The following is a 14,322-nucleotide window of genomic DNA, read 5'->3' on the forward strand; positions in this document are numbered from 1 at the left end:
TCTGGACCACTGTCCGAGACATGACGCTTGACAGCTCAAAATATTTCAGTTCACATCAAATTCCATAATGGCCTGCAAGCTACACTGTATCTCAATTACCACAATAACATTTTCAGAAGAATTATACAAAATTATACAGCATTATACAAAATTAACAGGAACTCATAATTATAGGAATTCTGTCAGCGTTATTCTGCATTTTGTCTGTCTGTATGATGCAGGCCACATCATATATTGTAAACAAACCCTGTGGGGTGTGAACATTTCCTGTCCTCTGTGCAGCGGGGCATGCTACGCAACGGCACACACTTGTTAATAATTGATTTGTGCACTGCACTCAGTGAGAATTGGAGTGAATGCGTCATCATCACTACTACAGCTGCTATTTCGGTTACGGCCCAGGAGGGCTTCTGAGTGGTGGGCTGAAATATTGCATCATTCTCAAAGTGGGGTTAGTCATAGTCACTTTCTGCTCTGCCGGGCTCAGCTGGAGCTTGTTTAGAGTTGACCTGGGGCTTGGTTAAAGCTAGATTGAGGCTGGGGCTGGGGTTCAGTTGGAGCTGGTCTGGGGTTCAGTTGGAGCTGGTCTGGGGTTCAGTTAGAGCTGGTCTGGGGTTCAGTTGGAGCTGGTCTGGGGTTCAGTTGGAGCTGGTCTGGGGTTCAGTTGGAGCTGGGCTGGGGTTCAGTTGGAGCTGGGCTGGGGTTCAGTTAGAGCTGGTCTGGGGTTCAGTTAGAGCTGGTCTGGGGTTCAGTTGGAGCTGGGCTGGGGTTCAGTTAGAGCTGGTCTGGGGTTCAGTTGGAGCTGGTCTGGGGTTCAGTTGGAGCTGGTCTGGGGTTCAGTTGGAGCTGGGCTGGGGTTCAGTTGGAGCTGGGCTGGGGTTCAGTTGGAGCTGGGCTGGGGTTCAGTTGGAGCTGGTCTGTGGCTCGGTTAGAGCTGGTCTGGGCCTCGATTAGAGCTGGGCTGGGGTGGCTAAAGCTGGGCTGGGCCTCGGTTAGAGCTGGGCTGGGCCTGGGCCTCGGGTTAGAGCTGGGCCTCGGGTTAGAGCTGGGCTGGGCCTCGGGTTAGAGCTGGGCTGGGCCTCGGGTTAGAGCTGGGCTGGGCCTCGGGTTAGAGCTGGGCTGGGCCTCGGGTTAGAGCTGGGCTGGGCCTCGGTTAGAGCTGGGCTGGGCCTCGGTTAGAGCTGGGCTGGGCCTCGGTTAGAACTGGGCTGGGGCTCGGTTAGAGCTGGGCTGGGGCTCGGTTAGAGCTGGGCTGGGGCTCGGTTAGAGCTGGTCTGGGGCTCGGTTAGAGCTGGTCTGGGGCTTGGTTAGAGCTGGTCTGGGGCTTGGTTAGAGCTGGTCTGGGGCTTTGTTAGAGCTGGTCTGGGGGTAGGTTAGAGCTGGTCTGGTGGTAGGTTAGAGCTGGTCTGGGGGTAGGTTAGAGCAGGTCTGGAGGTTGGCTAGAGCTGGTCTGGGGCTTGGCTAGAGCTGGTCTGGGGGTAGGTTAGAGCTGGTCTGGGGCTTGGCTAGAGCTGGTCTGGGAGTAGGTTAGAGCTGGTCTGGGGCTTGGCTAGAGCTGGTATGAGGGTTGGTTAGAGCTAGTCTGGAGGTTGGTTAGAGCAGGTCTGGGGCTTGGCTAGAGCTGGTGAGGTGCTAGGGTTTGGCTAGGGTTTCCACTAACCCCTTCACCACTATCAACATTAACCCCCCTCATCACTCTCAAGCTGTCACCCACATACTGAACACACTGATTGGTAAGTCCCTCTCTCTCTAGAGTGCGTTTCCTGATGGGCGGTCGTCATGGCGACTTCAAGTTCCTGCCTCCGTCGGGCTATGCTCCGTGTTACGAGGCCCTGCTCCCCAAGGAGAAGATGAAGGTGGAGCCGGTGAAGGAGTACAAAAGGGACATGGAGGGGGTCCGAGACCTGCTGGGGACCACACAGTTCATGTCTCAGGCCTCCTTCATACCCACCCCTGTGGAGACCAGCCAGGTAACAGGGGTATGGCTTTCAGCTCAGAACGCCTCACATTAACTGCAACATGGCTCATCTTAAACACAGTAACAGTGTTTATACTGCATGTTTTAAAGGGGCTTGTACAGTAACACCTACATTGTAAGTGTTTCCAAATATCCACAATGTATGATTGATGACATAGGCCTACTGTACTGTCTACAAACGGATGCTGTTTATCTACTAGACTGATTCTTTGTCTCTCAGATCGTCATGCTGCCATACCTGGAGAAGGTCCGGGACAGACTGGCTGAGAATATCCACGAGCTGTGGGCCATGAACAAGATAGAACTGGGCTGGTCTTATGGGAAGGTAGGAGACCTCTTTAACACTGATGGAGAGAATAGATTTGATAGATTCACAGAGCACTGGCAAACTATTTTGGGCAGTCCATGTCATTGACAGAGAGTATTCAGTATTAACTTTTTCCACATTTTGTTACATTACAGCCTTATTCTAAAATCGATTAAGTAAAAAAAAATCCTTAGCAATCTACACACAATATCCCATAATGACAAAGCAAAAACATGTTTTTTGACATTTTTGCACATTTCTTAAAATAAAAAACAAAAATACCTTATTTACATAAGTATTCAGACCCTTTGCCATGAGACTCGAAATTGAGCTCAGGTGCATCCTGTTTCCATTGATCATGCTTGAGATGTTTCTACAACTTGATTGGAGTCCACCTGTGGTAAATTCAATTGATTGTACATGATTTGGAAAGGCACACACCTGTCTATATAAGGTCCCACAGTTGACACGGCATGTCAGAGCAAAAACCAAGGCTTGAGGTCGAAGGAATTGTCCGTTGATGCCCGAGACAGCACTGTGTCGAGGCACAGATCTGGGGAAGGGTACCAAAACATGTCTGCAGCATTGAAGGTCCCCAAGAACACAGTGGCCTCCATCATTCTTAAATAGAATAAGTTTGGAACCAACAAGACTCTTCCTACAGAAGCCACTCCTCAGTAAAAGGCACAAGATTCTCTGGTCTGATGAAACCAAGATTGAACTCTTTGGCCTGAATGCCAAGCGTCACGTCTGGAGGAAACCTGGCACCATCCCTACTGTGAAGCATGGTGGTGGCAGCGTCATGCTGTGGGGATGTTTTTCAGTGGCAGGGACTGGGAGACTAGTCAGGATCGAGGCAAAGATGAATGGAGCAAAGTACAGAGAGATCTTTGATGAAAACCTGCTCCAGAGCACTCAGGACCTCAGACTGGGGCGAAGGTTCACCTTCCAACAGGACAATGACCCTAAGCACACAGCCAAGACAATGCAGGAGTAGCTTTGGGACAAGTCTCAATGTCCTTGAGTGGCCCAGCCAGAGCCCGGACTTGAAGCCGATCGAACATCTCTGGAGAGACCTGAAAATTGCTGTGCAGCAAACCTCCCCATCCAACCTGACAGAGCTTGAGAGGATCTGCAGAGAAGAATGGGAGAAACTCCCCAAATACAGGTGTGCCAAACCTGTAGCGTCATACCCAAGAAGACTCGAGGCTATAATCGCTGCCAAAGGTGCTTCAACAAAGTACTGGATAAAGGGTCTGAATACTGATGTAAATGTCATATTTCAGTTTTATATACTTTTTTAAATTAGCAATAATTTCTAAATTAAATGTTTTTGCTTTGTCATTATGGGCTATTGTGTGTAGATTGATAAGGGGGAAAAACAATTCAATTAGAATAATTAACAAAATATGGAAAATGTCAAAGGGTCTGAATACCAACCAATATAAACATAAATAAACTATAAACATAAATAAATCTCAGCTTGCAAATGTTTTTTTGTGTTAGGCCAATTATGATAATTATTTATGTGAAATGCATTAACCCTGACCTAATCTTATAAATTCTACCAATGTTAAAGCACCAAAACAAGCCTGTACACCATTTTGCTTTCTCTTTTATAATTTGCGGTTCAAACCCAACAGAGGGTAAGTGAAGAATACTTCCATATTTCTCCTTTTGTGCTCGTCATGCAATTCATTCTAGAGACTCCATTTTTGTTTGTTTGTAGGCGAGAGACTCATCTTTTCTGTGTCCTAAATCAGTCATGAATTACAATGCAATTGTTGTAGTCAAAGGCATAGAAGGACATTTTGGCCATTCTGTTGCAGCAATAAAACAGGAAATAGACCTCAGTGACATGTTTAGAATATTGGTAATAAGATAAGATAATTAGGTGTGTGTTTACATATGTCTTATTTCACATAAGTTCATGTGTGAATTGGGAAATTAATTTGTTGCATATCCCACTCCCCCTGAGACACCCTCAGAGAGTGGGCTCATAGCCAGGGATCTGCCATTAGAGAGATTTGAACCAATGACCTTTCGGTTGCTGGCCCAACACTCTTAACCGCTAGGCTACTTGCCGCCCAACATTGTAATTCAGTTCAGGGAATTTTAGTGGACACTTTACTGATTGGAAAGACTTTGAGGGGTATTTTTCTCTCTCTCTGTTAGTTGAATTCCAGATTATTAAACTGGACGCGAATTCATTAAGCCCTACTGTTACAAAGACTGAATGACTGTTTCTTGGTTTCATGTTAGTACATTGCCAAAATGACCTGTTGTGCCCCACTGCCCTTAAAGGTGCAGACAATCAATACCAGAAACAATATGCAACACAGCTCTTATGTTGATGGATGTGTGTAGAGTAGACCACCGCAGCCCACCCTACTGAATGATTCTCTCATTCCTGCAGTTCCTCCTTCCACCCTATCCCACTTTTAAACACAACTGTGACAGTGTGATTTGTCCACCCACTGGACTGCCAGCCATTCCATCAGTTCCCACATCTTAATAGAGCCTTTGAGTTATGGTGAGGCGATCTATTACGCCGGGGTCAAACTCTCTTATTCATTTAAACAGAATTCTGCACCCCTGACATAGCAGTTTGGCTTTTATCTGTTTTTTACGAGACCTCGTTAGCTTAGGCCGGGTGACGTTGTCCTGGCAGTGCATGGAGCAAGCTACACCAGGGAGACAATATACTAAATCTGGGCTGAACAGAACACATACCTGGACAGCGCTGTTATTCTATTCCACTCTCCAGAGAGCACAGCTTCAGTGCTGATTTTAAAGAGGTCTGCGTTTTAGTTGCTGTGGTTGCTATGGGGTACAGAGATAGGGTATCTATATTAGCTGCCTGACACACTTCACTATCGGAGGCTAGTATGGTTATAGAATACTTGTAATAGTTTTATCAGCATGGACCATTGACGGTATAAAAATCATCTCAAATATGCTGTGTGACATTCATACCAAGGCTAGTAAGAATAACAGCATGGACTTATTTGTCCTCTGACAAAGCCCTATTTGAATGGACTGTAGTAGGCTGTCTGCACTGTAGTATGCTGTCTGGACTGTAGTAGGCTGTCTGCACTGTAGTAGGCTGTCTGGACTGTAGTAGGCTGTCTGGACTGTAGTAGGCTGTCTGCACTGTAGTAGGCTGTCTGCACTGTAATAGGCTGTAGGAAAAGTCTGTTAGGTAAAATAATTCCTGGGGAGTTCTTGTGCTATTCACAAAAGAGCTCCCGGGGGTTCATGTAGCACACAAATAGCTACATATCTGTACAACAAAACCACTTCATGTTTTCTTGGTCAACATGGATGTAATACTGCTTGGGCTGGAAAGAGCAGACAGATGGATTATTAGAGGTAAAACACAGCAGTCAAGAATATAATTATATATCTCACTTGGCTTGGTTTTCAGGACTCACACCTCTATCTTCCAAGAACATGCTCCTCCTCTACATTCATAACATGTCCACTAGACTAGACCGTATTATCACTCCAGTACACCAGTAGCCCTCTGTAAGTAGACAACATCCCCACACTCTTAGAAAAAACGGTTCCAAAAAGGATAACCCTTTTTGGTTCTAGGTAGAACCCTTTTTGGATCCATGTAGAACTCTTTGGAAAGGGTTCTACATGGAACCCAAAAGGGCTCTACCTGGAACTAAAAGTGTTCTAACTCTTATGGGGACAGCTGAAGAACACTTTTAGGTTCTAGATAGCACCTTTTTTTTCTAAGAGAGTACTCCCCTGTTGATTGACAAAAACCTTGATTGTGATTTGAATTATACTCACCTTTTGGATTATTTATTTTCCCTTTTGTCAAGACAGTTGTAATATGTACAAATACTTGTACATTAACAATTCTCATGTGTTTCACAGATAAGGGACGATAATAAGCGGCAGCACCCCTGCCTTGTGGATTTTTCCAGACTGCCTGAAACGGAAAAGAATTACAACCTGCAGATGTCAACGGAAACCTTGAAGTATGTCCTGCATTATAAGTAACTATGTTAGTTTCACTAATGAAGAGCGAGAAATAGAAGGACAAGGAGAGATCCCGCTGGGCACACCACGCCATATTTGGTTGAGATGTTGATCAGTGAGATTTCAACCTTTATTCAACCACTCAAAAAGGACAGCCAGACGTTTGTTGAATTCCCAATGTGTTATCACTATGCTTTCAACCATCTAAAAGCAATGGAAGAACAATGTCAGATTGTTTGTTCAGTTGTCATCTAAATGTCACAACGTCTTTCAAACGTTTAAAAGCACAACAAAGTTTAAATGGGAGTACAATGTCAGATATGTTTTATTTATACAACAGATGAATGTGTATCACTGTGCTTAATCTAATAGCACAACAAATGACCTGAATTGCAGTTGAGATTACATTAAAAGTACATGCAAGTGATCAGATTAAAGCAATTGTGAAGATCTACACAGACCTGCAACCTTTGCATGCTATGTTGAACATGCACAATTACTATGATTGCATAAGAAGACACAGTAACCTCAAAATGTGGCCATGGATGTGTTACTCATTTTAAGGTTGAATAATACTGTTACGTTAGTTATTAATATAGCCTTAACTTTTGGCTACATACTGTATTACAAAAGTAATATTGAATTGTGTTTGGTTGACAATGCAACCAAAAATCAACATTTGAAGGAGATGTATATTTTGTGCCACTGACTTAGTCTGGCCTTCATTCTAGTTTGTCTACAAATGTATAATTAATATGTTGGATTCCCGTCTTCATTCAATTTGGGGCGGCAGGTAACCTAGTGGTTAGAGCATTGGGCCAGTAACTGAAAGGTTGCTAGATCAAATCCCTGACCTGACAAGGTAAGAATCTGTCATTCTGCCCCTGAACAAGGCAGTTAACACACTGTTCCTAGGCTGTCATTGTAGATAATAATTTGTTCTTAACTGACTTGCCTAGTTAAATAAAAAAATCTAGGACTAAATTGCATTAAACGTTTGATTTGATTTAATCATATTCTTTAACTTAGATATTTGGTTGAAATGGAGACGTGAAACCAACATATTAATTATTAACATGACGATTACATTTGAAATCAACCAAAGCTTGAAACCCTAGGCCTTTATGCATTGTCTGGGTTGAATTGAAACAATAGCTATTGATGACTTTGCAAATGCTATATAGGCCTAAATAGTATCATTGATGATATATAACTTATAAAAGTATGGTGACATTTCATTTGCTCTGTTAAACCTTCACTTTGGAATGACTTTGATAGCAACAGTGAATCTATTTAGTTATTAAAGGATCTCTCAATAATCATTCTCACGATAGCACATTGGTAATAGTCAGTGATAAATATCAAAGCTGGGCTTGGTTAAAACGCTGGATAGGAGACCAAAGGGCTAGTAGATAGATTAACTCTCCAGTAGGAGGTGCTGCCCAGCCAATAATTTTTTCTGATAGTGGCTATAATGTTGAAAATCTGACGTTGTTTCAAAGGTCTATGTTGAAAATTGGATGCCATGATGACATACAGTAATCCTGTGGTTGAAATTTCACCCTGATTTACTTTTTTCAGATCCAATGTATTTCCCACATAGATTCAATGTCACAATACGTTGGCAAATTACGTTGAAACAATGTTGATTCAACCAGTTTGTGCCCAGTGGGATATGACTGACAGAAGGTGTGGGTAAACCAGGGGTCAGTTAGGTAGTAGACTGAAGGTGCTCTCCTGCTGGACTCTCAGCACCTGAAACACCCCCAGTGTTCCTGACATCACCCACCTGTCACCGTAGGACATCTGCTAATGATCCACACTGACAGCCCACACCCAGACACTGAGAAACACAAAATAAAGTTTCATGAGACAGAGAAGTGTATGTGTGATTGGAGAGAGAGAAAGTCTGGTTTGATTAACGTTCATCTACAGTGACGCTGACACAACAGAGACAGACAGCCTGGGCCCCTAAAGAGCAGCCCTGCTATTCTGCCATCACACCACATCTCTGATTTGTCCTCTTACAATGACGAAGCAATGAGATTTTACTGATACAAGTGTGAATAACTCTTTCTTAACAAGTCCTTAAGGAGAATATATGGTTTCATAATGGATCAGGACATGCACAATTAAACAATACAATGTTCTCTGTGTATGCTTATGCTGGTTCATTTGCCACTCTGCTTGATGTAGGAGTGCAGAAACCCACCAAACCTAGTATCATAACATTAAGCCTGCTGATTATAGTATTTAGTAGAGTGTGCAGGCAATGTGAGTCACCCTCTTAGAGAGCTCATCCTGTGTAGACAGGTCTTATCCCCAGGATGGAGATTGTTAATCTGTCTCTTCACAGGACTCTGCTGGCATTAGGATGCCATGTTGTCCAGGTCAACGCCAACGCTGAAGAGGACCTGAAGAAGATCAAACTCCCAAAGAAGTAAGAGTCTACTAGACGTTTAAATACACAGATCAGCAAGAACCTAATACATGATTTACCAACTTTTCGATATTCCTATGTTCTGGATAGGCTAGCACAAAGTAAGAAAAATCATGACAAATACTGTTTTGTCTCGGTAGTTAGGCATTCTAATGTCTCGTCTTGTTTTAAGCTACATGATGTCGAATGGTTACAAGCCCACGCCACTGGAGCTGTCTGACGTGAAGCTGACCCCAGGCCAGGAACTTCTGGTGGATAAACTGGCGGAGAACGCCCACAACGTGTGGGCCAAGGACAGGATCAAACAAGGATGGACCTATGGCATTCAGCAGGTAAAGCACACAGTCTTCTGTGTTATGTCTGTGAAAGCACTGCAGGTTTTGACCACAGCTCACATACAGTAAACACACTGAAGGCTTTATAACTTTGGACAAAAGAATGACCCTCTCCCTATGTAAGAGCAGCAAGCTCAAAAGCAATACTGCTAAATGTAACTACCTCCAGCAGAGGGATGAATGACACCAAAAGGAAACACAGAATAACAGTATAGCGCCGTAGTAATAATGTCAAACGCCCAATGAACTACTCAATGACCCTTATAGATTGGCAGCCCAGTTGTGACAAACACTGGCCTATAGCGGGTCCATGGAGCTGGCTAAGTATCAGCACGATGATGAGTGGTATGCGTGTGATTCTGACTGTGCCCATCTGTGCTCAATGCAGGATGTGAAGAGCAAGCGGAACCCTCGCCTGGTGCCATATTCTTTATTAGACGAGCGTACTAAGAAGTCCAACAGGGACAGCCTCCGTGAGGCCATCCGCACTCTGATTGGATATGGATACAATATCGAACCTCCAGATCAGGAGGGCGGTAAGTTATCTTTACCACACGAAGCCATGTTGACATACACAGAACAGTACAAAACTTCCTGTGTTGATACTGTGGCCGTCTTCCCACCCAGCAGGCCATGTGGTGGACAGACTGAGCATCGACAAGATCCGTTTCTTCCGTGTGGAGAGGACGTACGCGGTGATGACGGGGAAGTGGTACTTTGAGTTTGATGTGGTGACAGGGGGAGACATGCGTGTGGGCTGGGCCAGACCTGGATGTAGGCCTGATGTAGAGCTGGGCACTGATGAGCTGGCCTTTGTCTTCGACGGATACAAGGTGAGCCCTCAACTCTCTATTCTACATACTTATAGCGTTATTATCAAGGCACAAGGTGAGACCCAGATGCAGACACAGGAGGCAGATGGTTGGAGTCTTACAATGTTTAATAAGCCAAAGGGGTAGACAAGAGAATGGTCGTGGACAGGCAAAAAGGTCAAAACCAGATCAGAGTCCAGGAGGTACAGAGTGGCAGACAGGCTCGTGGTCAAAACCGGGAGGACTAGAAAAAGGAGAATAGCAAAAGGAGTACGGGAAAAACCACGCTGGTTGACTTGACTAAACATACAAGACGAACTGGCAAAGATAGACAGGAAACACAGGGATAAATACACTGGGGAAAAGAAGCGACACCTGGAGACAATCATAGGAACAGGTGAAACAGATCAGAGCGTGACAGTTATGTCTTTGGAAAATAGACACTTTATCATAGTTGATGACGGCATAGCTAGCCTGGAGAGTATGATTTGTGTATATCATAATAAATCACATTTTGATTAAGGATTGAGTCAGATTGTAGAGTTATTTTGTGTGTATATTCAGGGTCAACGTCTGAACATGGGCAGTCGTTTCTTTGGGCGGTGTTGGCACGCGGGGGACGTGGTGGGCTGTATGATCAACATGGAGGACAAGTCTATGATCTTCACCCTCAACGGAGAGATCCTCATCACCAACAAGGGCTCTGAGCTCTGCTTTGCCGACTTCGAGACGGAGGACGGTGAGTGTGTGAGACGGAGGACGGTGAGTGTGTGAGACTGTGAGTGTGTGAGACTGTGAGACTGTGAGTGTGTGAGACGGTGAGTGTGTGAGACGGTGAGTGTGTGAGACGGTGAGTGTGTGAGACGGTGAGTGTGTGAGACGGTGTGAGTGTGTGAGACTGTGAAGGACCTATCTAAGCTCTGCCCCCTCTCTTATGTCTCTGTGCTGTCAAATGACTGACAGACCTGCTGCAAAATAAGTGAAAATAAGTGCCTCACCGTTATGAATTGACCTTCATGTAATCTGACACTTGTAAATGGCTTTCATTAAAAGCTGGATTGATTTCCCCCTCCCCCTGATGTGTGTTTTCTTAGAATGAGAAGGGTAATGATGACAGTTGTTCTCACTCTTTCTCTCTCACACTCTTTTTCTCTCTCTCACTCTTTCTCTCGCTCTCTCTGTTCCCCAGGTTTTATACCAGTGTGTAGTCTGGGCCTGTCCCAGGTGGGTCGTATGAACCTGGGGAAGGACGCCAGTACCTTTAAGTACTACACCATGTGTGGTCTCCAGGAGGGCTTCGAACCCTTCGCCGTCAACATGAACCGTGAGGTCACCATGTGGTTCAGCAAACGCCTCCCCACCTTTGTCAATGTGCCAAAGAACCACAACCACATAATGGTAAGACCGAAAGTCAAAAGGTCAATGACAAAATCGAAACGGTAATATACATGATATGTTGACGTTCACAGAAGGTTTACCTTAACTTCTTATGGGCAGGTGGGACGGTAGCGTCCCACCTGGCCAACATCCGGTGAAATTGCAGAGCGCGAAATTCAAATTACAGAAATACAAATATTTAACATTCATGAAAATACAAGTAGTATACATCAAAATAAAGCTTAACTTCTTGTTAATCCAGCCGCTGTGTCAGATTTGAAAAAGGCTTTACGGCAAAAGCACACCATACGATTATCTGAGGACAGCGCCCCGCATACAAAAACATGAAAAACATTTTTCAACCAGGCAGGTGCGACACAAAAGTCAGAAATAGCGATATAATAAATGCCTTACCTTTGAAGATCTTCTTCTGTTGGCACTCCAAAAGGTCCCAGTTACATCACAAATGGTCATTTTGTTCGATAAAGTCCTTCTTTATATCCATAAAAACTCAGTTTAGCTGGCGCACTTCATTCAATAATCCACCGGTTTCCCTCCTTCAAAATGCATACTGTCACGACGGCGGTCGACGTTGCCGGTCTTCTAGCCATCGCCGATCCATTTTTCATTTTCCATTTGTTTTGTCTTGTTTTCCCACACCTGGTTTTCATTCCCTCATTAAGTGTTGTGTATTTAACCCTCTGTTCCCCCCCATGTCTTTGTGCGGTATTGTTTGTTGTAAGTGCTTGTGCACATTTGTTTGACTGGTGCGCGTCAGGTTATTGTGCCCATATTTTGTATTTCTTATGCCATTGGTTTTACTATTAAACTGCTCCGGCTATTACCTAGTTCTGCTCTCCTGCGTCTGACTTCCCTGACACAAGTTACGTACCCCTTACACATTCAAAATGAATCCCAAACATTACCAATAAACTTATCCAAACAAGTCAAACAACGTTTATAATCAAACCTCAGGTACCCTAATACGTAAATAAATGGTAAAATTTAAGACTGAGAATAGTATGTTCATTACCGGAGATAAATAACAAAGAACGTGCTTCCACCCATGCGCTTGGAAACACTACAGCCAAAATTTTTCCGAAAACCAGCCTGAAACTTTTTCTAAAGACTGTTGACATCTAGTGGAAGCCCTAGGAACTGCAATTTTTTTTAATGGTTTGTCCTTGGGGTTTCGCCTGCCCATATCAGTTCTGTCATACTCACAGACATCATTTTAACAGTTTTAGAAACTTTAGTGTTTTCTATCCAGATCTACCAATTATATGCATATCCTAGCTTCTGGGCCTGAGTAACAGGCAGTTTACTTTGGGCACGCTTTTCATCCGGAAGTGAAAATACTGCCCCCTACCCAAGAGAGGTTAAAGAACCAGTAAGATATCTCACTTCCAAGATGGAGAATGGCTAAATCAGTTGTCCAAATACATCTCCATCCCAGGTGACCAGAATAGATGGCACCATCGACAGCCCTCCATGTCTGAAGGTGAGCCACAGGACGTTTGGGACCCAGAACAGTAATGGTGACATGGTGTACTGTCGACTGAGCATGCCTGTGGAGTTCCACTCCTTCTTCAAGACCAGCCCTGTCATGGACATGAACGGAGTGCATGAAGATCACGAGTCCCTCAAACTGAAACACAGGTCAGGCCTCTGAACACACATTCACTGTTGTACAACACTAACATCTGTATATGACACTGACAGTATTAAACTTTGTTTCTGTAAAAGCGCTTTATCTTCTAACTTACAGTATATAAAGAAATGATTCAATGCTGATGTTTTCGTTGTAGACATCCATTGAAGTCTATGAGACACAGTCATGATGGAATAAGAGGAACAGATTACAGCAACATCAGCACGGTATGAAATGGATGATAAACAGCTGATGATAGTTCAGGTGCCATGTAGTCAAGCTAACCTGCCACCATGTTGTCTTGCAGTACCACTACTCTGTCAGGGTGTTCGCTGGTCAGGATCCATCCTGTGTGTGGGTGGGCTGGGTCACCCCCGACTACCATTACTATAGCAACCACTTCAACCTCAGTAAGAACCGGACGGTGACGGTTACCCTGGGAGACCAGCGTGGGCGGGTCCATGAGAGGTAATCGTGTTGTTAAGGAAACCCTCATCCTCATGTCGGTATGAATAGTGATAAGCAACTAATCAGATACTATCTTCTTTTTCCTCTTCCTCCCTCACCATTCCCCAGTGTGAGGAGGAGTAACTGCTACATGGTGTGGGGTGGGGACGTCACCAGCTCAGGTCACTCGTCCAGTCGCAGTAATGTGGACCTGGAGATAGGCTGTCTCATTGACCTGGCCACTGGCCTGGTGACCTTCACTGGCAACGGCAAGGAGCTGGCCACCTCCTACCAGGTACGGTATAGCCAACTACACAATGTCTCTATTTAAGATGTCCACTACACAGTCTACAATCTCGTATCACACTCTCTTCAGCCTCCTTCCTTCCTGCTGCTATCAGCCCTACAGTCTCTGTCCCATCAGTCAGTCTCTTATCAGAACTACACCATCTATTCTCTAAAAACAGATTTGCCTGTCCTGATCTCTTCATTACTCAGTGTGATAGTCACTCAGTCCCCCATGCCTCGGGCTCAGCAGCAGGGTAGGGGCTGTCTGTCCTGCCTGCCATATCTCAGCTCAGTGTCTGGCTGTCTGTGTATGTACTCTCAAACCATACAACAAAACCTCCCCTTTTAAAGGGCATGATCTTCTTAATTTCTCCCCTCGCAGAAACACGGCAAGATTTTAAACTGTTCTGAGCCATCCTGCCAGCCTCTTCCCTAGTCTCGCTCTGACATACACACACACTCAGATAGCTCCAGAACATCATGCACTCTCAATGCTACTCTGTATAGTCCCCCTCTATACTGTAACTGCAGTATGGCCTCAATATGCCTTTTCTGTCTGCAAACTTGTTATATTAGTGCTGTGCTCTTTCTTGACCAGGTGGAACCAAACACAAAGCTGTTTCCTGCTGTGTTTGTGCGACCGACCAGCCCCAACCTCTTCCAGTTTGAGCTGTCCAAGATAAAGGTAGAG

At 44.6% G+C, this 14,322-nt stretch overlaps 1 protein-coding gene across 2 annotated transcripts in view; it reads left to right on the forward strand.

Annotated features, from left to right (window-relative positions):
- LOC139530772 (ryanodine receptor 3-like) overlaps positions 1-14,322 on the forward strand; it is a 177,282-nt gene that overhangs the window by 96,994 nt on the left and 65,966 nt on the right. For both annotated transcript variants that reach the window (XM_071327455.1, XM_071327456.1), the window contains exons 20-33: positions 1,754-1,970; positions 2,199-2,303; positions 6,177-6,280; positions 8,638-8,721; positions 8,894-9,053; positions 9,445-9,592; positions 9,687-9,889; positions 10,433-10,607; positions 11,058-11,266; positions 12,702-12,904; positions 13,054-13,123; positions 13,204-13,364; positions 13,473-13,638; positions 14,230-14,316. In XM_071327455.1, coding sequence (XP_071183556.1) covers positions 1,754-1,970; positions 2,199-2,303; positions 6,177-6,280; positions 8,638-8,721; positions 8,894-9,053; positions 9,445-9,592; positions 9,687-9,889; positions 10,433-10,607; positions 11,058-11,266; positions 12,702-12,904; positions 13,054-13,123; positions 13,204-13,364; positions 13,473-13,638; positions 14,230-14,316 — 2,092 coding nt within the window. The remainder of the gene's footprint in view (positions 1-1,753; positions 1,971-2,198; positions 2,304-6,176; positions 6,281-8,637; positions 8,722-8,893; positions 9,054-9,444; positions 9,593-9,686; positions 9,890-10,432; positions 10,608-11,057; positions 11,267-12,701; positions 12,905-13,053; positions 13,124-13,203; positions 13,365-13,472; positions 13,639-14,229; positions 14,317-14,322) is intronic.

The sequence above is a fragment of the Salvelinus alpinus genome, chromosome 9, assembly GCF_045679555.1.
Source record: "Salvelinus alpinus chromosome 9, SLU_Salpinus.1, whole genome shotgun sequence".
Lineage (NCBI taxonomy): Eukaryota > Metazoa > Chordata > Actinopteri > Salmoniformes > Salmonidae > Salvelinus > Salvelinus alpinus.